Below are 25,496 nucleotides of genomic sequence, written 5' to 3' on the forward strand. Positions count from 1 at the left end.
TGTGGCCCCCCAAGAAAACACTAGTGGGTCATCTCCTCTGGCCTACCTGTCACAGAAAACCTCTGAGAAATTTGGGGACTTACGGCCCTTACTGACATACATAGCTCATAAGGTTACATTTCCCTTTAAACAATGCTGTGTAGGACCTAAAAGCAATATTTTGCAAGACTCTAATATAAACTTGAAGATTCAAATCAGCCAATAGAATGAGAGCTGCTTAAATCCTATTGGCTGATTTGAACGGCCAATAGGATTTTAGTAGCCCTCCGCAGGGATGAAGAAGATGCAAGTCCCGTGATGGATTAAAGGGACAGTCTATACCCAGTACAAAATTTTAATAATGTATTAGTGCATACCAGAGAAGCATCCTTCAACTGGTCACACAGCTATAAACTTGTAAGAAGTACATAAAATATTTAAATACTTATCGTTTTTTAGACTCCTAAAATGGTCGCTAAGCTCCGCCCACTACTGCATATATGTTTTGGTACATTATCTTTTTCCAATCACTGTCGACTCGTAAATAACTTTTCCTGCTCGCACACGCTGATTTTGCACATGCGCAGTTATTCAAGAAAGTGTTACAGGCTAATTATTCCCCAATGCTCTTTCTCCTCATTTTCGTTCCGGATATAATTGTGCACTGCTCTGCATAGTGTTATGTTGTATTTTGCGGGGCAGGGTGAAATCAAATACTTGTAGCAGGCATCGCACTCTGAGAATAGCAGCATGAGAGGATCTGTCTGTACACACACAGCACCACTGTATTATAGAAGTGCTGTGTTAGAGCAGCGATGTGGAGGTATGTTTTTTGAGAGCAGTGGGGGCATATTTTATTAGTGGGACAACACTGCTGCTTGTAATCTATGCCGGAGTGTGCACACCTTCCTGTCAGAGACTTTGAGCCTGTCATAGTGCCTCATCTACTTTCAGTCTGCTGGCTAATTTGTTAATGTATTAAAATGCAGCTCTAACTTTCTCTTCAAGGTGCAGGGGGGACAGTTTTTTTCCCCACAATAGCACACAGCATTCTCTCTCTGCGTTTAGCATTAAACAAACAAGCATGGATCTTTCAGTCCAGTCCTGTTCCCTGTTGTTAATCTTTAACCCCACCCTCCCTTCCTTTATGACCTCTTTCTAATCAGAAGTAGAAGAGAGGCAGTACTCGGCTCACCAGTGCTTTTGCCGGTATGTGTGTGAAGTGATTTATTTTACATTGGCTGTTAGGGCTTTCAGGAGTACTTCAGAGTCTGTCATTTTTGTTTTCTTAAGGGGTATACTGCTTTCTCTTTTAACCTATGAATAATTATACAGCTAATAAATGCACATAAACTGCAACTTCTGTCTTTATTTTATTGGAGCCAAAAGAAGGGACTCTTAAGCAGAACAAAAATGTCTGTGTGTGTGTGAGACACTGTGTGTGACTGTGTGTGTGAGACTGTGTGTGTTACACTGTGTGTGTGTGTGAGACACTGTGTGTGTGTGTGTGTGTGTGAGAGACACTGTGTGTGTGTGTGAGAGACACTGTGTGTGTGTGTGTGTGTGTGTGTGTGTGTGACACTGTGTGTGTGTGTGACACTGTGTGTGTGAGTGACACTGTGTGTGTGTGTGACACTGTGTGTGTGTGACACTGTGTGTGTGTGTGACACTGTGTGTGTGTGTGACACTGTGTGTGTGAGTGACACTGTGTGTGTGTGACACTGTGTGTGTGTGTGACACTGTGTGTGTGTGACACTGTGTGTGTGAGTGACACTGTGTGTGTGTGTGACACTGTGTGTGTGTGACACTGTGTGTGTGAGTGACACTGTGTGTGTGACACTGTGTGTGTGTGTGACACGACACTGTGTGTGTGTGACACTGTGTTTGTAAGAGAGACACTGTGCGTGTGACACTGTGTGCGTGTGACACTGTGTGTGTGTGAGACACTGTGTGAGAGACACTGTGTGTGGAACACTATGTGAGTGAGACACTGTGTGTGTGTGTGGAACACTTTATGAGTGGGACACTGTGTGTGTGGAAAACTATGTGAGTGGGACACTGCGTGTGTGTATGACATGAAGTATGTATAATAAAATGAGTTAAGGAAACCTATGGGACCTATAAAACTACAAATAAGGTGATAAGCAGTGAGTGACCTTACAGGATACACAAAATGTAATTTAAAAAAAGGGAGGGAATTGCCTGATTTGTATTCATTTTTTAAAAGCTTTGTTTAAACCTCTAATTTAGCCTAATTGAAATATGCTGTGTGTGTGTTTTTCTGTTATACACTTTAATTTTATAATAATTATAAAATAATAATAATAGTATATGTTAATATTTTAATAGACAACAGCATTCTAGACTAAATGTGCACTTTACAAAAAAAAATATCTTTGTCTACACAGGAATAAAAGTGCACAGGCCAAAACTGTTCTGCACACTGCTTAAAAAATATTGCTGTTGGGTAAAACTTAATGTGGGGGCACAAGTTTAGTAGCAAAATGTCACTGTGTGTCACAGCCAGTGTGAGTATGTGTGTGTATGTATGTATGTATGTGTGTGTCACAGCCAGTGTGAGTATGTGTGTATGTATGTGTATGTGTCACAGCCAGTGTGAGTATGTATGTATGTGTGTGTGTCACAGCCAGTGTGAGTATGTGTGTGTATCACAGCCAGTGTGAGTATGTATGTATGTGTGTATGTATGTGTGTGTGTGTCACAGCCAGTGTGAGTATGTATGTATGTGTGTATGTATGTGTGTCACAGCCAGTGTGAGTATGTATGTATGTGTGTGTGTGTCACAGCCAGTGTGAGTATGTGTGTGTATTTCGATCTGACACAGCAGGTCAATTATGAAGATGTACAGCGCAGGCAGCACATGGAAGACACATGAAGCAGTCAGTGGTTTCTGCTTGGTAGCGGTAGTGCCTGGGCGAGTTCTTCAGAGGAGTGCAAACTTTCTGCATATAAGGTAGGCCACAGACTCAGCAGCAGAACCATATACGCCATAGTGTTTAACTGCATACTGTGTTAACATTATGTACAAGGTCTCTCCCTACAGGTGGTCTCCTTAATTTAGCCAGGTTTGTAGCATCCCTGGTTACCTTAAGGGGACCACATGTAGGGAGAGACTGTGTACATAATGTTAACGCATTATGCAGTAATTTATTATAATAAAAACGTCTCCCACAGTTTTTTAGTGTTTACCTAGAGTTTTATATATTGCTATATAAATAGTTAAATATTTATACCACAATTTACACATCCCAAATGCCTTCACCTTTCTCTAACTATTTTTCTTCCTTCTCTTCTCTCTCCCCTTCTCTTTCTCTACTCTTCCTCTTTCTCCATTCTTTCCATCCCTTATCTCCCTTCTTCCGCTCCTTTTCTCCTCTTCCCTCAATCCTTTCTCTCCCTCCCTTCTCACTAACACAGACACACCTACTCATGCCTTCCTACACTGCATTACTCTGCTCACATAACCTTTGGAGGCATTTCTGCCTAAAAAGAGAGGCGGACCTTGCAGATCCACATCCATTTTTGTCAGGACCATGCTTCTTGTTGTAATTGTCTATTCTATTTACTATATATATATGTGTGTGTATGTATATATATATATATATATATATATATATATATATATATATATATATATATATGTGTGTGTGTGTGTATGTATGTATGTGTGTATATCCTATATTTTATAAAAGGCCAGGTATGTTTGTTCTGGGCATCTCTCTGCCGCGTTCTTGCTAAAAGTAGCAAGTGGGGCAGTGCAGAAATAGTCTTGCAGAGGTACAGAAGCAGAGAGGGACACTCTGTATCCCTCTCTGCATCGGGCAGTCGTGGTGCCGATCTTTGGTGGTAAGGGAGGGTTAGGAGGGAGACAAGTCGGCGGCCCATCGCTGGGGGGGGTGGGACCGCTACGCTACAGAAAGAAAAATGTTTAGAGCGGCAGTGAGTGGGAAGGAGGGAGAGTGGGCTCCTATAGTGGAGGGGGGATTAGAGGGTGTGCAATCGATCTGGGAGGGGGAAGGGGATAGGGTAATGGGGGGAGGCAGCTACACTACAGAAAAAAAAAATGTTGAGATATAGGGATAGAGGGATATGGATAGAGGGATAGAGCTAGAGGGAGGGGGCAGGAGAGGGTGGGATCGCTGCGCTGCAGAAAAAAATGTTGAGAGCGGCAGGAAGGAGGAATGAGGGAGAGGGGATCCGATTTTTTTTTTTATATTCTTTTAATCTCAAAAAACTCAAAGGAGTGACCATGAGGTGTTACCTCAAAAAAATAAAAAAAATATCAATGGATAGTAGCCACCATCTCGCAGCACTACACATGTAATCGATAGCTATGCGCACAGAGCAAAATCAAATTGCTACAGCTGGCACAACTATACACTATGGGCCAGATTACAAGTGGTTATTGCTACCGCAAGTTTGCGGTAGCAATAAGCGCTCACAAAATTAACTAGAAATTAGATCTCTGGTTAATTTTTTTAAAAGTGTCCCAAATGCCCTCAAAAATAAATTTAAAATAAAAAACAACTGCACTAGGCAGTTTTTGGGGTCTAAAGTTGGTGGGGTGTAAAAATGGAACTAAAAAGTGCCTTTACATTGTGGTCTATGGGAACTGGGTGTTCCCATAGACCGCAATGTAAATATATATGTATATTTATGTGTATATAGACATATTAACACATAAATATATATGTATATAATCACATACATATATATTTAAAAATGCTTCCCATCGCTGAGGTGCATCAGAATGAGGCTCCCATAGGAGCCTATGGAAGGGCTCACACTCGCATTGTGATTTACTTGTAAGTGCACATTATCGTGCGCTGGTATTACAAAGTGGAGCACTAATCAAGCAATATTAAGCGCTCCACTTGTAATCTGGCCCTACCTAAGGGGGAGGTGTTGAACTTTGTCTCCCTGCAGAGACTGGGAGATCAGGACAACTGTTTTATAATTATTCATAAGTAATGAGGAACTAAAATTCATAAGACTTTATTAACAATAACATAAATCAGCAATTGAAGGAAATACATTTTCTTACCAAGAGATTATTAAGATTATTTATATTACAATAATCTCCAGCAGTAGAAAAACTTCAACATTATAAAGCAAACAGAATGCCACTAGAAAGCTATAATAACTATTGCTAGTTGTAGGAATTGATGTTGGTCCGCCTACAATAAATGTCCCCTACATTTCTGGCTGAGGTAAAAAAAAAAAAAAAAAACTGCACTGTGCAATTTGAAATCTAACTGAAAAATCTTAAACGTGCACTGCTAAACTGTAATACAAGAAAACAGCTAGCTGGACAAGAAGAAAGCTATGGGCGGAGCTTAGTGGCCATTTTCAGTTGCTAACAAACGATTATTATTTAAAAGTTTCATGTGCTTCTTACCAGCTTATAGATGTGGCACCTGTTGCAAGATGCTTGTCTGATATGTAACAATAAGTAATAAAGACCAAGTATTCAGTGTAGACTGTCCCTTTAAGATGGAGCTGCCTGGCATGTAAGACTGGCAATGGGTAGATTAGGTTTTTTAGATATTTTTATTTTTATTTTGTGGGTTTGGGGAGGTGGGGGTTTGTAATGTTAGAATTTCTTTATTTTTTTCAGAAAAAGAGATGATATCTTTAGGGCAATGCCATACAAAAAGGCCCTTTTAAGGGCTATTGGTAGTTTATTCTAGATTAGGTTTCTTTTATTTTGAAGTGTTTTCTTTAAAATGGGTTTTAGAATAGGAATAATTTTTATTATTTTGGATAATTTGTTTGTTATTTTGTGTAATTTTTTTTTCGTTTTGGGGTGGGTTTTTATTTTTAGATTAGGGGTTGGGCATTTCATAAAAAAGCTGAATGCCCATACAAATGCCCTTTTCAGGGAAATGGGTAGATTAGGCTTTACTTTATTTTTATTTTGTGTGTTTGGGGGGTGGGGGTTTGTAATGTTAGGGGGTGTTTGTTTATCTATTGTAGGAAAAGAGCTGTTATCTTTAGGGCAATGCCCTACTAAAGGCCCTTTCAAGGGCCCACAAAAAAGCCCTTTTAATGGTCCTTGGTAGTTTATTATAGATTAGGGTTTTTTATTTTGGGGTGGGTTTTTTATTTTTTTAAAAGGGTATTAGAATAGGATTATTTTTTATTATTTTGGATAACTTTCGCCTAGATTACAAGTTTTGCGGTAACAGGGGTGCGGTGCTAACGAGCAGTTTTTTCTCACCGTTCACTTTCCTGCAGCGCTGGTATTACGAATTTTTACAAACCCGGCGTTAAAAGACAAAAAGTGAGCGTAGAGCAAAATTTTGCTCCAAATCTCACTTCAATACCAGCGCTGCTTAAGTCAGCGGAGAGCTGGTTGTACGTGCTCGTGCACGATTTCCCCATAGGAATCAAAGGGGAGAGCCGGCTGAGAAAAAGTCTAACACCTGCAAAAAAGCAGCGTATAACAGTAACACAGCCCCATTGATTCCTATGGGGAAAGAAAATTTATGTTTACACCTAACACCCTAACATGAACCCCGAGTCTAAACACCCCTAATCTTATACTTATTAACCCATAATCTGCCGGCCCCGACATCGCCGACACCTACATTATTCTTATTAACCCCTAATCTGCTGCTCCGGACATCGCCGCCACCTACATTATACTTATGAACCACTAATCTGCTGCCCCCAACATCGCCGCCACCTACATTATATTTATTAACCCCTAATCTGCCATCCCCAACGTCACTGCCACTTTAGTAAAGTTATTAACCACTAAACCACCGCACTCCCGCCTCGCAAACATTAGTTAAATATTATTAACCCCAATCTGCCGCCCCGACATCGCCGACACCTACATTATTCTTATTAACCCCTAATCTGCCGCTCCGGACATCGCCCCCACCTACATTATAATTATGAACCCCTAATCTGCTGCCCCCAACATCCCGCCACCTACATTATATTTATTAACCCCTAATCTGCCGACCCAACGTCACCGCCACTATATTAAAGTTATTAACCCCTAAACCGCCGCACTCCCACCTCGCAAACATTAGTTAAATATTATTAACCCCTAATCTGCCGTCCCTAACATCGCCGCCACCTACCTACATTTATTAACCCCTAATCTGCCGCCCCCAACGTTGCCGCCACTATATTAAAATTATTAAACCTAAAACCTAAGTATAACCTTAACACCCCCTAACAAATATAATTTAAATAAATCTAACTAAATATTCCTATCATTAACTAAATTATTCCTATTTAAAACTAAATACTTACCTATAAAATAAACCCTAATCTAGCTACAATATAACTAATAGTTACATTGTATCTAGCTTAGGGTTTATTTTTATTTTACAGGCAAGTTTGTATTTATTTTAACTAGGTAGAATAGTTACTAAATAGTTATTAATAATTTACTAACTACCTAGCTAAAATAAATACAAAAGTACCTGTAAAATAAAACCTAACCTAAGTTACACTAACACCTAACACTACACTATAATTAAATAAATTAACTAAATTAAATACTATAAAATAAATTAAATTAAATAAGCGAAAGTACAAAAACAAACAAACACTAAATTACAGAAAATAAAAAACAAATTACAGATATTTAAACTAATTACACCTAATCTAATATTCCTATTAAAATAAAAAAAGCCCCCAAAATAACAAAAACCCCTAGCCTAAACTAAACTACCAATAGCCCTTAAAAGGGCCTTTTGCGGGGCATTGTCCCAAAGTAATAAGCTCTTTTACCTGTAAAAAACAAATACAAACAACCCCCCCAACAGTAAAACCCACCACCCACACAACAAACCCCCAAATAAAATACTATCTAAAAAAAACTAAGCTCCCCATTGCCCTGAAAAGGGCATTTGGATGGGCATTGCCCTTAAAAAGGCAGTTAGCTCTTTTGCAGGCCCAAAGTCCCTAACCTAAAAATAAATCCCACCCAATACACCCTTAAAAAAAACCTAACACTAACCCCATGAAGATCGACTTACCGGGAGAAGTCTTCATCCAAGCCGGGCCGAAGTCCTCAACGAAGCCGGGAGAAGTCTTCATCCAAGCCATGCGAAGTGGTCCTCCAGACGGGCAGAAGTCTTCATCCAGACGGCATCTTCTATCTTCATCCATCCGGCACGGAGCGGGTCCATCTTCAAGACATCCGACGCGGAGCATCCTCTTCATCCGACGACTAAAGACGAATGAAGGTACCTTTAAGTAACGTCATCCAAGATGGCGTCTCTTAGATTCCGATTGGCTGATATAATTCTATCAGCCAATTGGAATTAAGGTAGAAAACATCCTATTGGCGGATGCAATCAGCCAATAGGATTGTGCTGGCATTCTATTGGCTGTTCCAATCAGCCAATAGAATGCCAGCTCAATCTTATTGGCTGATTGGATTAGCCAATAGGATTGGACTTCAATCCTATTGACTGATTGCATCAGTCAATAGGATGTTTTCTACCTTAATTCCGATTGGCTGATCAGCCTATCAGCCAATCGGAATCTAAGGGACGTCATCTTGGATAACATCACTTAAAGGTACCTTCATTCATCTTTAGTCGTCGGATGAAGAGGATGCTCCGCGTCGGATGTCTTGAAGATGGACCTGCTCCGCGCCGGATGGATGAAGATAGAAGATGCCGTCTGGATGAAGACTTCTGCCCGTCTGGAGGACCACTTCACCCGGCTTGGATGAAAACTTCTCCTGGCTTCGGCCCCGCAAAAGGCCCTTTTAAGGGCTATTGGTAGTTTAGTTTAGGCTAGGGGTTTTGTTATTTTGGGGGGGCTTTTTTTATTTTGATAGGGCTATTAGGTGTAATTAGTTTAAATATCTGTAATTTGTTTTTTATTTTCTGTAATTTAGTGGGGGGGGGGGGTTTGTACTTTAGCTAATTTAATTTAATTTAATTTATTTAATAGTATTTAATTTAGTTAATTTATTTATGTAGTGTTAGGTGTTAGTGTAACTTAGGTTAGGTTTTATTTTGCAGGTACGTTTGTATTTAATTTAGCTAGGTAGTTATTAAATAGTTAATAACTATTTAATAACTATTCTACCTAGTTAAAATAAATACAAACTTGCCTGTAAAATAAAAATAAATCCTAAATTAGATACCATGTAACTATTAGTTATATTGTAGCTAGCTTAGGGTATATTTTATAGGTAAGTATTTAGTTTTAAATAGGAATTATTTAGTTAATGATAGGAATATTTAGTTAGATTTATTTAGATTATATTTGTTAGGGGGTGTTAGGATTAGACTTAGGTTTAGGGGTTAATAACTTTAAAATAGTGGCGGCAACGTTGGGGGCAGCAGATTAGGGGTTAATAAATGTAGGTAGGTGGCAGCTATGTTAGGCACGGCAGATTAGGGGTTAATAATAATAAACTAATGTTTGCGAGGTGGGAGTGTGGCGGTTTAGGGGTTAATATGTTTATTGTAGTGGCGGCAACGTTGGGGGCAGCAGATTAGGGGTTAATAAGTGTAGGTAGGTTGCGGCGACATTGGGGGCGGCAGATTAGGGGTTAAAAATATAATGTAGGTGCCTGCGATGTTGGGGGCAGCAAATTAGGGGTTCATAAATATAATGTAGGTGGCGGCGATGTCTGGAGTGGCAGATTAGGGGTTAATAAATGTAGGTAGGTTGCGGGGATGTTAGGGGCGGCAGATTAGGGGTTAATAATATTCAAATAGTTTTTGCGAGTCGGGAGTGCGGCGGTTTAGGGGTTAATATGTTTATTATAGTGGTGGCGATGTCCAGAGCGGCAGATTAGGGGTAAATAATTTTCTTTTAGTGTTTGAGATGCGGGAGGGCCTCGGTTTAGGGGTTAATAGGTAGTTTATGGGTGTTAGTGTACTTTTTTAGCACTTTACTTATGAGTTTTATGCTACGGGTAGCGTAAACCTCATAACTACTGACTTTCAAATGCGTTAGGAATCTTGACGGGGTAGGGTGTACCGCTCACTTTTTGTCCTCCAAGGACAGACTCATAATACCAGCACTATGGAAGTCCCATAGAAAAAAGGGTTTACAAAGTTTACGTAAGACGTTTTGCGGTAAGGCCAAAAAAGTGAGCAGTGCCCCTAAACCTGCAAGACTCGCAATACCAGTGTAGTGAAAAAGCAGCGTTAGCACCTGTTAACGCTGCTTTTTCAGCTACCGCAAAACTCGTAATCTATGCCTTTGTTTGTTATTTTTTATAATGATAGTTTTTTATTTTTTGTAATTTTAGTGTTTTTTTTTTTTTTTTTTTTTTTAATTTTTAAAAGCTTTATTGAAACATTCTTAATCTTACAAACTTGGCTCTGGTTGCAAAGTGAGCCCCCCGCTGTTCCCACAGCAGGAAGATACATACACATTTTCCACATATTATCAACTTAATTTACCCAGTCTTAAGCGATACATTAATTATATTAATACAGTTTGTAGTTTCTGATTCAGAAGGTGTAGTTACGCACACCATGTATTAGGAACATATCCTGAGGTGGGCTGAATCCTCAGCGCAGATCAGTCAATCTATTTAGAATAAAGAGAAAAAAGAAGACGAGGGAAAGAAGAGCAAAAGAGAAGAGAGAAAAAAAAAAAAAAGGAGGGGGGGTAGGGAAGGAGGGTAGGGTCGGTGGGTTAACGGTGCAGATACTCAAAGGGGTTCTCCACCATGTCAGTGTGGAGCATTATATTAATGTTTTAAGTGTTAAGAGAATTCCAGAGGTCCAGCATGTATTCGTGTATTTCCATCTTACCATCTCTCAAGTATCTAAAGCGTTCTAATTGCAGATATCTATTTGTGAGATTTTTCCAGTCGCTAAGGGTGGGTACTTTGGATGATTTCCAATTTTTGGGAATGAGGGACTTAGCACTATTGAGCATGACATATAGTAGTAGTTTTTTAGGTTTGTCTGTGATTTTAGGTATATCATGAAAAAGTAATAGTCCAAGCCCTCTCTTCAATTTGATTTGTAGTGTAATGTCAATTGTGTCCAGAACTTCCTGCCAAAAAGCTTTAATTAAATCGCAACTCCACCAGATATGTGGAAAAGTTCCCTGCTCCCCACATCCTCTCCAACATTTTCCGTCAGTATGTTTATAGATCTTTTGCAGCCTATTGGGGGTGAGATACCAACGGGAAAGGAGTTTATAGTTGGACTCCAGTGTTCTAGCAGAGACTGAGGCTTTTGTGTGTTTGAGAAATATTTTCTGCCAGTCTTTGTCTGTTGGATGAGGGGTCATCTCCCTATTCCATTGTTTAGTGAAGGGTGGAAGCGGTGCGTCTTTGTGTGATAATAACATGCGATACATCAGAGATATCAAGTGGCCTGGCATCGTAGGGAGCAGACAGAAAGTCTCAAATGGGGTCAGTGGCCTGGTCACGTTCTCAGCATATTTGTGCGTGGTCAAAAAATGTTGGAGTTGTATATGGAAATACCAGGAAATCTGGAGGCCAGAGTCCTCCAGATCCTCCCTTCTCCTAAGTTTTTTGTTCGATAGTAGTCTGTGAAAAGCTGTTTGACCTATTTGTGATTTATTTGCTGTTATTTGGTGTGTATTTGTAAAAGGAATATCCGGGTTATGCACAAATGGGGTCAGAGGTGAGGGCCTCGTAGTGATATGTGGGAACTCCACTAGGGTCTTATCCCATTGTGTAAAAAATTCCTTTAAAATCATATAAGAGTCCACAGTATTGGGCCTAGCCCTGGGAGAAATCCAACCCAGGGTCCCCACACTGCTAACTCCAAGTATTTCCCTCCCAATTTGAACCCAGGTCTTTTGGATATGGTTGTTACTCCATTCAATTTGGTGTTGGAGATTAATAGCACTCTTATATAAAAGAAAATTGGGAACTCCTAGTCCTCCTCGTTCTTTCGCCTGATATAATGTGCTTCTTGTTATGCGAGGTCTGATGCCCCCCCACACAAACTCCTCAACTATGTCTTGCAAACGACGCAAATAAGTGGGCGGGAAAGAGATAGGGAGAGCCTGTAAGTAATATAGCACACGAGGAAGTACATTCATTTTAACTATCCCGATCCTTCCCAACCACAAGACTTTTTTATTTTTCCATGAGGATAGATCACATGTAATTGAGTGTAGTAAGTGTGTGTAGTTGGCCTCAAAAAGTGTTGGGGGGCGTAGCTGTGATGTAGACCCCTAAGTATTTAAGGCTACGGGTTTGTAGTCGCAGTGGGCAGGCGCTCGAAAGTTTACATATCTCTGTTTGTGGGAGGTTTATATTTAAAATCTCCGATTTATTTTGATTCAAGTGGAAATTGGATACTGCCCCATATTCCTCGAATTCTTTTAAAGCTTCTGGGAGTGACACCAGCGGGTCAGTTAATGACATTAAAACGTCATCCGCATATAATGAAAGCTTGTGTTCTTGTTGGCCTATTCGGATCCCAGATATCCTATTGTTTTCTCTAATTCTTTGGGCTAATACCTCTATTGTCAGCGCGAAAAGAAGAGGTGATAGCGGGCAACCCTGTCGGGTACCATTATTAATTTTAAAGGGCTCTGATAGTATATTATTTATTTTAATTTGTGCTGTAGGGGCAGAGTAAAGAGAGAAAACCTTCTCTATAAAGTGGGTACCGAAGTTCATCTTCGACAGGGTAGCTCTAAGAAATGGCCAGCTCACCCTGTCGAAGGCCTTCTCGGCATCAGTAGATACCAATATTGACTGTATGTTGTTATGATGCGCAGCATTTACTAGAAGGGCCGCTTTTATGGTGTTGTCCCTAGCTTCACGGCCGGGAACAAACCCCACCTGGTCTGGAGAAATTAATTTGGGTAATAGTTTGTTTAATCTCGTTGAGAGTACTTTGGCAAAAATTTTGAGGTCGACATTAAGGAGCGAGATTGGTCTAAAGTTCTCAGGGCGGTTTGTAGGTTTACCGGGTTTGGGGATGGTAGTAACATGGGCCAATAACATTGTAGATGGAAATTCTTGCGTGTTCCCTATATCATTAAACAAATTTGTCAGATGTGGTGCTAAAGTGTCTTTAAACAATTTATAATATTTAGCGCTAAACCCGTCCGGGCCAGGGCTCTTGCCTGCTGGGAGCCCATCAATGATGCGGGTAACCTCTTCTACGGTAAAAGGTGTTTCTAATTCCTCAGCCTCTTCCTGTGATATGGTGGGTAGTGAAAGGGAGTTTAAATAGGAGTCAATACCTGTTTGTTTCTATCTTCGTCTTCCCTAATTTGTTTCTTTCCTGTGTCATGTATATTATATAATTGGTGATAATATGTTCTGAGGACTTCAGCTATTGCGGGGCTATCTGAACAGACTTGGTTGTCTCTACTAAATATGGAGTGTATGTGTGTTTTCAATTGTTTCCTCTTCAAAGCCCTTGCTAGGAGTTTCCCTGGCTTATCTCCAAATTCAAAATATTTTTGCTGAAGTTTTAGAGCTATTTTCTGATGGTCTGTTGTGTGAAGGTTTTGTATTTCCTCCCTTGTATTTTGGAGTTCTAGTTTTAGCGCACTATCATTTGGTGACCTTTTATGTTTTTTTTCTAGGTCTTGTATTTTAAGTAATAGCGATGTGTATTTTAATCTAATCTGCTTGGAAATGTGGGATTTTTGTTTGATAAGTACTCCTCTAAGCACACACTTGTGCGCCTCCCAGACAATGTGATTGGAAGAGTCAGGAGTATTATTATGTTGAAAGTATTCCTTAAGCGTACCTTCAACTTGGGTTTTTACCGCCTGATTACTGAGCATAAGCTTGTCAAATTTCCATATGAAGGGGTGTGTGGGAATAGTAGGCCAATTGAGCTTGCATATAACCGGGGCGTGATCTGACCATGTCATAGGGAGAATATGTATGTCCGTGACTAGTGCCAGAGTGGATTGGTCTGTAAATATGTAATCAATTCTGGTGAAGAGATCATGGGGGTGCGAAAAGAATGTATAATCTCGTTTTATCGGGTATAGTGTACGCCAGATATCATGTACTGCCAGTTCCTCTAGTCTATTATTACATTGCTTAATCACTCTCTTAGAAATAGAAGCTGTGGCTCTAGATGTATCCAATTGGGGGTCTAATGGAATATTAAAGTCACCACTAATTATTAGCGCACCTTTACGTAGTTCTAAAATTTTGTTCGTGAGTGTAGTCATGAATTTGTTTTGATGTTGGTTTGGAAAATATGCATTCACCAGGGTGACCATTCTGTTATGCAAGTTACCTACCACTATTAAGAATCTGCCTTCCGGGTCTCTTTCTATGTGTGTAGCGCAGAAAGGTGAGGAATGTTTAATCAATATCCCAACCCCGTTTCTCTTCTGACAGTTTGAGGCAAAAAAAGAGGTGGGATACTTAGAGTTGCACCAATACGGTTCTCTGTCCTTTTTAAAGTGGGTCTCTTGAATGAATAAAATGTCACAATGTAACCTATTTGCATCTCTGATCAAGTGGGATCTCTTTTCTGGAATATTTAATCCCTTAGTGTTCAACGTCATCACCATTAAATTATGTGTCTTGTGTGGAGGCATGCTGATGTAAGGGGAGTACAGGGTAAAGCAAAAAGGAGAGGATTGAGGGGGAGAAAAAAAAAAAAAAAAAAAAAGATAGGAAAACCCTGAAAGATCGGATCAGGGAGCACCTATTAAAGATCAAACACAAAAACACCGAAACAGCACTATACAGACATTTCTTAACCCAACATCAGGCCAAACAAAAAAATCTTAGCTATATTGGTATTCAACTAGTCACACCTAATTGGAGGGGTGGAGATCAAGAAAAAAGACTACTAATAGCAGAGTCCAGATGGATCTTTAATATGGATTGCCTACACCCTAGGGGTTTAAACAACAGGGAAGATCTGTCACACCTATTAAGCCTAAAATGAAGAATTCTGGGAAATAGTTTATTTGGGGGACCATATAACCACACAGCATGTATTTTCATACTATCTAGATTTGTAGTTATCTTTGACTCTCCCAAGGAATTTAATAAATATGAACAGATATCCCGTAGGTATGATAGCTCTTATTCTATCTCCATTGGAATAATTGTAAGTCCGAAACTCCGATTTTCTCCCACAGTTTTAATGTTCTTAATATTTCTATGTATTCCATCCTTTTTAGTCAGTTTCCAAAAACAATACTATCAGTTGATTGTATTTTATACTTACTATGTGGAGGACTTCAGGAATACATCATTTATCATGTTTATGGAACTGTCCCTTCACACATTCCATTGCTCTAATATGTACTTATCCCACTTCCCTAAGAGATTTTATATATTTTTTATATATTTTATACTCTTTCTTTTAAAGAAAATTTGAGCGTTTTGATTATCCCAATTAAAGTATTATCCATGCAGATGTTATATCCATTTTTTATATTTTATATTATTGCTCTTATCCTGTGTTATAAATCATGGGAATCTATATATATATATTTTTCATGAAAACTCACCAGCATTTTTTATCACAGCCATTCTAGTCCACTTGTTTTTATAAACAACCATTTTATGTATTTTTATATGTATTTAAAACATTTGTTATAAAAACTTTTAGATCCTTTCCGATATTTTATCATATATTTCTCACCATTTAGTATATTGATTCTACATATCAGAAATAACAGCGTAGCTTTTATGATTGGCCATTTCATAAAATATCATTAATTATTATCTTTGTAAGAATACCCGCCAAATAAGGCCATGCGACCCGTACCGCCAAATACCAATACCGGAAGTGATAACAAATCTACCGGAAGTAAAACAAAGAGCGAAACCGGAAAGAGAATCTAAGTCAGGTAAACTCTAGGTACTTCCGGTTATATCGAGCGGCAGAAACACTAAGGGCAATCCCGGTACTACTAATTTAAAACAATGAAGATTTAAACAAAACCCTTTAGGTAACCATTGTATAATATCGACATTTAGCCACAAGTCAGAAATATAATCTATGTAGGCTTATTTTGTTTATATTATATTTTACACCCACATCTCCTTCCGGGTTGACATTTGGCGCCAAATAACAAGCGCCAAAACACTGACATCAGTGATTGGTCAATAATATTCTTAAATAGAGCCACCATCACACACCATCCATAGTCTTGAAAAAGGCCCAGCTTTGGGCCGAAACGCGTTGGCAGAATTGGTGAGCTTTTTTCCTACAATACATGTTATCTGTTAGCAATATTGCACTATTGTGTATTTCTTTTACAGGTTGGATATAGGGATTGCATCCTAGGTTTTACCGGACATTCCCTTACCCACCACATCCATATTATTTGGAACCTTCATTTGAGGAGACTTAAGGAAGATTTATTCACATAGACACACCTTCATTTGGAACTTTATATCACTAACTTTGTTTATAATTGACTTTTCATCACGGACACGTATTTATACACAAACTTTTTCTCATTTTTTCATTTTTTCTCACATTTTTCATTTTTTAACTTTTTGTTTGAACATTAATGATCACTTTCACAATGTTTGAATTCTGAGGGGCCCCGCCATTTTTGCATTTTTTATTTTTTATTTATTGTCACCACAGTTAGTTACCCAACTTTTTGGTGCACTTTTCTATGCAATTTTGCACAGTGTTAAGGGAATATCGTACCCATTTCCAGTTATATCTATTCAAATATTTATTTTTATTACCATTTGCATTTTATACAATTCTTTTTTATATTTTATGAATGTGTTTTATGTAATATGTGTTTTATGTAATTTGCATATACTGTACCATGGATCCATGATTTTAACCATTAAGTTTTAATTGTAATAAACTGTATTCCATTTGGTACCCTTTTGTACCCAGGAGCTAGTGGGAACATTGTATAAGCGCTGTGAGATATTGTAGTATCCTGCGCCAAAACGTATGCCATCACGCATACGCACACAATCCCAAATGCTGACATTGGTCAACATGCGTGCGTCAAAAAAAGTATGCATGCAAAGAAAACATTGAGCGTTTAAAAAAAATATACAAAAATGTAGTATGCAGCCAAAACATGACGCAAAATTATAAATACTTAACAATAGGGGAATTACCTAAAACATATATGACTGCCCAAAGGTAATTTACATATATATATATATATATATATATATATATATATATATATATATATACATATATAATACATATATATAACAATAAACTAACAGGGTTATAGAGTGCCAAAAATAAAAAATTAAAAATAAAATACTTACCAGTAGGCACTCTGCTACTGGAGGAAACCTGTAGGAAGCCAAAACCAGTGCTGAAACATAACAGCTGAGTATCTGGAATAGGAGTATATTGACGAACCAACAGAAGGAGGAAAAGTTCCTGTGACTCTGTGGAAAGGCTTTCCACTAAACCCCAATAGGTAAAACAAATGCCACTAACAATACTCCAAATACATCCCTCCATCACTGTACTCTGAGGGGAAATGGACCTCAACTCAGTCTGAGAACCCCTTTCAAATGCACATCTTCATTCTTTAACCTCCTCCAGCAGAGGCAAAAACAAGACTGAGTTGCCAGTGAGATGGGAGTGGTTTTATAGAGTTCCTGGGGTTGGGGATCTTTGCCTCCTCCTAGTGGTAGGGAAAAGTGATTACAAGAAGTAATAGATCATGGACTCTTACCACCTGTATGTAAGAAATATAGTTTAATATTTTCTGTGCCATTCTTAAATTTACCCTTTTAGTTGTTTTCGCACAAGTTTTTTACATGTTAATTTTTTAATATATGCATGTTATTTCAGCTTTTTTTAAATATATTTATTTATTTGACTAGCTTGTTTTGGTATTGCAAGTCTGACTCCACACTTGCATGTTTTCAATTATTTATTTAGCTTAGAAGGTAAAGTTGATTCTGCCAATACTAAACAATTTCTTCTGAGTAAAATAACTGCATTTGCCTTATAGGAATTATTATGCTATTCTTAAAATCGAATGACATTATCAATATATAATCTAATGTTGCAGAAGAGTGTATGATCAGCTAATTTATTTATAAATTAATTAATTAATTAAATTTTACATCAAATCTCAGTTTCTGTTTGCATAATCTCACATGTTTTTGTAAGGTGATTTGTTACAATATTTATTGAAAGCGCTGACATATTACCTAACGCTGATATATATATAGATGCAATTAAACATTTGTCAGTCATCAGGTACATACAGGGAAGGTGAAGGAAGGATAATAAAAATGCTTTCTATGATACTTTACATCCAAACGTTGGCCTTGATAATGGGTGTTTGCAATATAGGGAAGGCATCCGGATATACAGGTAGGTACTTTATAGAATGCAGAACAGATTAAGATGTTGTTGCTACATACTGAGAACTCATTTAACAGTTATTTTCTAGTTGCAGTACGTTATCTGTCAGGTTACATGTTTGCAATTGAATCATTGCAAACAAGACAAATGGAAATGATTAAAAAATGTCTCCTTTTTTTAAGAGCCAGAGAAAAGTTTCACACGCTAAATAGGAACAATATGCACCTATTAGAAGAAATAACACATTATGAGCTTAGATTCTGAAATGCTAGAAATATATAATAATTTACAAATATTTTTAAGACACAAGTGAAATTTATCATTTTAGACTCTCTTGCTTTCACAATTTTTTTCATTGGATTTACAAATAAAAATGCTGAACAGGTTGAAAATGATTACAGCAGGGAATATGTATGGTCAGATAGGGGAGGTGTATAAGCAGCTGAACCGGGTACAATAGCTGAAGTGTGGCATAGAGCTAGGGGGGGCATTCTAGTATAAGAAAAATGCTGCAATTAGAATATTGTATGTTTTAAACAAAATTACTTTATTTTACTGTATTTCTTAAAGTCTTCAAAGAGGTTAAACATAGTCAGTTCCACTCCTAGAGCACCCTTATTCAGTTCCAAATGAGGATACGGCCACTGATTACAGCATACGCATGTATGCTGGCTTCTTATTTGATCACCAGCTGTATCTTTATCTCACGAGAACAAATATATTTTTTGAACCCTCTGCATCTTGTACCTTCAAAGACAGAAAATGAATCAATAAGCTTTAAAGGAACATGACACCCACATTTTTTCTTTCATGATTTAGAAAGAGAATGCATTTTTAAACATCTTTCTAATTTACTTCCATTATCTAATTTGTTTTATTCTCTTGATATTCTTTGCCGAAAAGCATATCTAGATATGCTCAGTAGCTGCCGATTGGTTGCTGCACATAGAAGCCTCATGTGATTGGCTCCCCCATGTACATTGCTTTTTCTTCAACTAAGGATATCTAAAAAATGAAGCAAAATAAATAATAGAAGTAAATTGTAATGTGGTTTAAATTTGTATGTTCTATCTGAATCATGAAAGAAAGATTTTGGGTTTAGTGGCCCTTTAAGCATAATAAAAATATGAAGACAATCTATATATTTTACTCATGCAGTAAATAGGCTAAAAGAGAAGAATACAACATAAATCAATTGTAAAATCAGGTGTCATGGTATGTCAAGTAAAGACTTTATATATTTAGAATATACTGAGGCGTACCCACTTCTCTCTCTGCAGCACAATTAAAAAAATAAATGTGTGATTTTTGTTTTAGAATTCTGCTCTAAAATGTTTACATCATCAAACGATGATAAGAGCAGCTAGACCTACAAAATTCAATAGCCCTAATATGCAATGTACAATATTATAAACCAGTAATAATGTTACTTAAAGGGTAATTAAACCCAAATGTTTTCTTTCATGATTTAGAAAGAACATGCAATTTTAAACCACTTTCTAATTCACTTCTATTATCTATTTTGCTTCATTCTCTTGATATCCTTTGCTGAAAATCATATCTAGATAGGCTTAGTAGCTGCTGATTGGTGGCTGCACATAGATGCCTCATGTGATTGGCTCACCCATGTGCATTACTTTTTCTTCAGTTAAGAATATCTAAAGAATGAAGCAAATTCGATAATAGAAGTAAATTGGAATGTTGTTTAAAATTACATTCTCTACCTGAATCATGAAAGATTTTTTTTGGGTTTAGTGTCCCTTTAAAGGGACATGAACATTTTTCTTTCATGATTTAGGTAAAACATACAATTTTAAAAAAACTTTCCAATTTACTTCTATTATCAAATTTGCTTCATTCTCTTGGTATAATTTGTTGAAGGAGCAGCAATGCACTACTGGTTTCTAACTGAACGCATGGGTGAGCCAATGACAATCGGTATATATATATGCAGCCACCAATCAGCAGCTAAAACCTAGGTTCTTTGATGCTCCTGTGCTTTCCTAGGTAAACATTTCAGCCAAGGATAACAAGAGAAGGAAGCAAATGAAATAATAGAAGTAAATTGTAAAGTTGTTTAAAATTGTATGTTCTATCTAAATCATAAATGTGTAATTAATTTACTGTCCCTTTAAATAGCTGCTAATTTCTAGAATGCTGCAAAAGTAATATAGGATCCACCTATGGATCCCATGTAAATTTATAATTAGAAGTAAATGGAAGCTCTGCAGGTCATAATACATAGAGGAAATACATGTTCACTCCTTCACACCTATACAAGCACACTGCCACTCTCGATCTATCTATCTACTGTATCTATGTGCATTTGTATCGAAAATCAGATATCTGAATAAATGCATCAATGAAATTAAAAGAGAACGAAAAAACAACTGATGACATATGTCAGTATTTATTAGTTTCCTTTCAATTAATTTTGCAAAGCTTTATGCGCACTAACTTCATCCTCTTCTTGACAGGTCCCTCGCCGTGCTAACAGGAGAAAGCGCACTCAGCACCCAGGACCTGCACTAACTTTAGTGCAGGTTCTGGGAGCTGAATTGCTAAGCCTCCTGTTATTGTGGCCAGGAATCTGGCAAGAAGAGAATTGGATTTGAGCGCTCTCCAGAATGCGTTAGGGTTAGTATGTAGCTACAGGTGAACTTTTCACCTGTAGCTTCAAAATATTTGACATTCATTTTAATGAAAACTAATGTAAATTTTGAATGAAAATTCATTTTTTTAAACTAAATGAAAACTAAACAGTCATAAATAAAAAGAGAGAAGCGCTCAACCTGGGAACGAACAATAGCATAATAGCTTGTTCTATGGCTAGTTACCACCCTAGAAGCAGCCTCTTTTCACAGAGAAGAACTATCCTGAAGCATGGCAGTCTGATCCTGACTTACATGCAAACAGGTGTATAATATGTATTAATACTTTCCCCTTCTGGTGAACCGCAGCCGTCCCACAGTCTCTCCCAAGGTCTGTGTGAATAGATCAGGTGTGCTAGCTGGAGGCGCTGGTTCAGCTTGTATCAGTCGTTGGTATCTTCCTTTCCTTCCTCGGTTGTATAACTCTAGGTGCAAAATAGTGGTGCTGAAATATCAGACAATACACCATACAAAGGTGAATATCTACTCACAGTGTATATTGCAGGTTAGTGGAAATAGTGGCAACGGTGTTAGTTTAAGCAAATATCAACCCCTTCATAATATAGTATGCTGAAATAATAGTAGATATATAATCTATTCAGTAGACTATGTGTGTGTGAGACTTCAAAAAACAGAATTACTTCCCTGGGTAATAGTTCAAATACACCGTAACCCTCAGGGCTCAAAGAATACACGGATTGCTCTAAAGCTAATCTAAAAAGGGGATTGACCCCAACAACATTACCTAATCTGAGCAATACTGGTATCTAGAGCAGGAGAGGAAACGGTTTGTAAATTACTGATTAAGGAAGGCAATTGCCACATCAATATGAGCTTAGAGAGGTCCCAGGTAAACACAAATTAGCAAGTCTCATGCACACAGACAATGCCTGATGCACATTTCGCCGCTAGCACGGCTTTCGCAGGTTACCGGCTCCTTCCCAATATGAAAAGACAATATCACAGATTGAGTAAAAAAGTTTGTCTTTATTTGGCTCAACGCAAAAAGCGTTTCAACGGTCCCAGCCGTCTTTCTCAAGAGCAATAAAAGTGCTATACAAACCAAAGCAGCATGCTTTGGTTTGTAAAGCACTTTTATTGCTCTTGAGAAAGACGGCTGGGACCGTTGAAACGCTTTTTGCGTTGAGCCAAATAAAGACAAACTTTTTTACTTCCCGCATCACACTTAGGGAGTATTCCCTAAGTGTCATAATTTGCGTAAATAAAAAGAGAGAAGCGCTCAAAAACCAAATAGTGCAGGCAATGAATATTCAGGGAAATGAATTTCCTTATATGTTCATTCCAAAAAACAGTTTTTCCCCCTGCACATCCCTACTATCTATATATCACAAATTCTATTGTTTATTTGAAATGAGCCCCTAAATTCAGAACATAAGGGTATACAATGGCACTGTGTATGTTAAAAATACAGATACATAAAACAGACTAAACAAACAAATACAAGAGGAGTAGGGGCCTACTCTGAAGAGCTTACAGTCTAAAGGGTGAAGGGTGAAGAGACACAAGATGTTGGGTAGTTTGTCACATGGATTGTAGTTGCAGCAGTGAGACAAGTCAGTTCAAGATTGATTTTGGACTTGGATGAGGAGGACCTTAGAAAGTAGAGGTGGTGGGCTTCTTTAAATAGGTGGGTTTTCAAGGTAAACAAGGTTACAGATATCTGCTAGAGTGGGGTGTAGAGTACCAGAGAGTAGTTACAGCAAGTTAGAGGTATTGGAGGAGGGAGAGGAAGCAGTTTTGATAAGACTTAAATACAGCAGGCTTACCTGTGGTTTGTTCTGACAGCTGTTTACAGATGTTCATCCCTAAATCCGCAAGAAAGAATTGAATGTGGGAATCCAAGGATTACAAAAGAGGATTGTAATAGCAAAGGATGCTGCTTTGATTCATATACACCAAGCAACATCGTCTGCTTCAAGCCAACTCTCATTAGAACAGAAGGAGGTGCGAATGCAGTGATAGTTAATCCTCAACCAGCCATTCAAGTTATACATAAATGGGTCCCAGCAGAAAGGAAATCTCCATGTCAAATATGTAAAGAAGAGAAAGCAAACAAGGAATCGCCTGGTTTGATTAAATCTGTATTAAATATTTTTATTGGGGAATCTGAATCTGAAGCTTGTGCTCAGTGCAGGCAAGAGGTTGGATTAAGCAAAGGTAGGTGTTTTACTGCGCTGGCACTTATGTACATATACAACCATAGAGATATTTTTTTTTCATCTCAATCTTGCATAGCAGTGTATAAGAAGGATATTATTACTTTGTAGTTATAGTACAAATTATACATTTCCCATAACACAAATAGTTATCCTTCTCCAGGATCATGGACAAAGTGAATTATTTACAGAGCTTACAACTCCCACATTTTTCAGGTTTACTTTGTTAGCTCTGTCTCATTAGTCTTCTTTCCACTGCTTTTTGTACAGTTAAACCCCATAAAGAAATGGCTCACACTGGGCTCAGGAAAAACTACTGACCGCCACAGCTATGCCTCTAGGCCAACAAAGCTTCCTTACCTATGCATACTCGGCCCTGTACCCACTCCCAGATTAGTCTGGCTCTCAAAAGAGCTAAACTAAATAAAAAGTATTTTTGTAATAGAAAAATTAGTACCCCAAATACATCACTTGCACCCTGCAGTGCATCTCACTCATATTTAATGTAGCCTCACTGGGAGTAAAAAGATCTTATGTGGCTGCAGGACCATCTTTGATCTTCCATGCTTTGCTCATGCATCAGTACATCTCATCTACTCTCCTGCATCCCAACAGTACCCCTTAAATCACTGCAGCGCAAAATATACTTATCTCCTCCCTCACCTATCTATCTTCAATTTATCTGTCTGTCTATCACAACAGTAATATGTACTAATTCATTTATTTTGTTTTTCAGATACATCAATATTTGGCTCATTCTTAAGTTAATCCCAAGATATTAACAGAAACACTAGGATGGATGCAGCTGCTATATTCAAACATAACTGACGCAAATTCCAGAGTTGTTCAGGTCACAGGACCGTGGTGTATCTGATATCAGTATAAAGAATTAAAATAAACTAAAAAAAAAACCAGTGTACTGATCATTTTTCCTCCTGTTGGATGTATACTTTTTTTACACTAGTATAATTTAATTTATCAAATTAATTTTAAGGGTTTCTGTGCCTCTCATTTTCTATATGAACTTGCTAAAATCTACTTTAAAACATGACAATAATGGGCACGATTCATAGATTCTAATGAGATCATGCTCAAAATTCTTTCCAAGCTAATTGTTAGCGTGTGTCCCTGCCATTAACCAGTTATGGTTGCCTTAAAAATGTCCAATACATAAAATCTTGCACATGAAACAAGAATGTATTGTTAAGTGGTTAAAAAAAACAAATATCTTCAGAAAGACACATGAAATATGGTAAATGTCTGTAAGTGTGAAATAGGGGGATATTTATTAAAGCATCAACTATGTTGCATTTGCCGGCATCAATACGCTCGCCTAATATCGCCAAACATCGAGGCCGTGGATCTGAATACGATCTCCATATTTATAAAAAAAAAGCTGTCAAAAACATGCACACCAAATACGGGGCGATGAGCATCGGACTGTTGTTAAATAACAGTCATCGATGACGCTGATATTCGTGTTTTTCCCAACTTTATTTAGATTAGATTAGATTCGTTTTATTGTCATTGTACAAAGTAAAAAAACAGAGAGAACGAAATTATGATTGAAAATCTAACCAATCCCATACACAGATAGCACTATAATGGTAAGACAAATAGATAACAAAAATTCAAGTGACTTGTGCAAAAAATTTCTATACCGCAAAAAAAAAAAACACAATGCAAGTGTAATAAAGTGCAAGTGCGAAAAAATCAGTTCTATACAAAGGAGTATATATATGTGTAAAAAAAATACAATATAAAAAGTTGGTCATCTTGCTCACATATGTGTATATTTGCATTATGTCTATATTGTGAATCGTGAGTGTTTTATATAAATCACATGTGTATTTTATATTATATGTGTTATGTGAATAATAGGTGAAGTGAAAAAGGACCATTAATAGGATGATCAATTAGATTAAATTAAGACCATTAATTTAGCACTTTCTTCATTATAAATAAAAAAATCTAATCATAAGAAGGATAAAAAGATAAAAAGTTAAAAAAACTATGGCATAAGAGAAATTTTTAAAAGTTATTGTTTAGCAGGGTAATGGCTCTTGGAAAGAAACTATTCCGAAACCTAGCAGATTTTCCTTTTAAACTTCTGTAACGTCTCCCAGATGGTAAAAGGGCAAATAATCTGTTGCTAACATGAAAGGGATCATGAGTAATTCGATAGGCCTTTAAAAGGCTACGTCTGCTTTGAAGATCTTCGATGGAAGGTAATTGAGCACCTATAATATACTGGGCGGTTTTAACTACCCGTTGCAGAGCTTTGCCATCAGAATTAGTACAATTTCCATACCATACTGTGATACAGTTAGTAAGAATACTCTCAATAGTACAACGATACAAATTAATTAAAATCTGAGTAGATAAATTAACTTTTTTCAGTGATCTTAAAAAATAGAGAC

The 25,496-nt window shown here is 37.6% G+C and overlaps 1 protein-coding gene across 2 annotated transcripts; it reads left to right on the top strand.

Moving 5' to 3' along the window:
* The first annotated feature begins 652 nt into the window (after positions 1 to 652).
* On the top strand, positions 653 to 23,990 carry TFF3 (trefoil factor 3). Of its 2 annotated transcripts, none has more exons than XM_053704535.1 (3): positions 653 to 802; positions 22,706 to 23,077; positions 23,813 to 23,990. In XM_053704535.1, the coding sequence occupies exons 1-3, from the start codon at positions 730 to 732 to the stop codon at positions 23,842 to 23,844; spliced, it is 477 nt and encodes a 158-aa protein (XP_053560510.1). In that variant the 5' UTR covers positions 653 to 729; the 3' UTR covers positions 23,845 to 23,990. The 2 variants fall into 2 exon arrangements, with proteins under 2 accessions (XP_053560510.1, XP_053560509.1); XM_053704534.1 differs by lacking the exon at positions 653 to 802 and adding an exon at positions 18,154 to 18,257.
* The last annotated feature ends 1,506 nt before the right edge of the window (positions 23,991 to 25,496 follow it).

This window comes from Bombina bombina, chromosome 3 (assembly GCF_027579735.1).
Source record: "Bombina bombina isolate aBomBom1 chromosome 3, aBomBom1.pri, whole genome shotgun sequence".
NCBI classification, from domain to species: domain Eukaryota; kingdom Metazoa; phylum Chordata; class Amphibia; order Anura; family Bombinatoridae; genus Bombina; species Bombina bombina.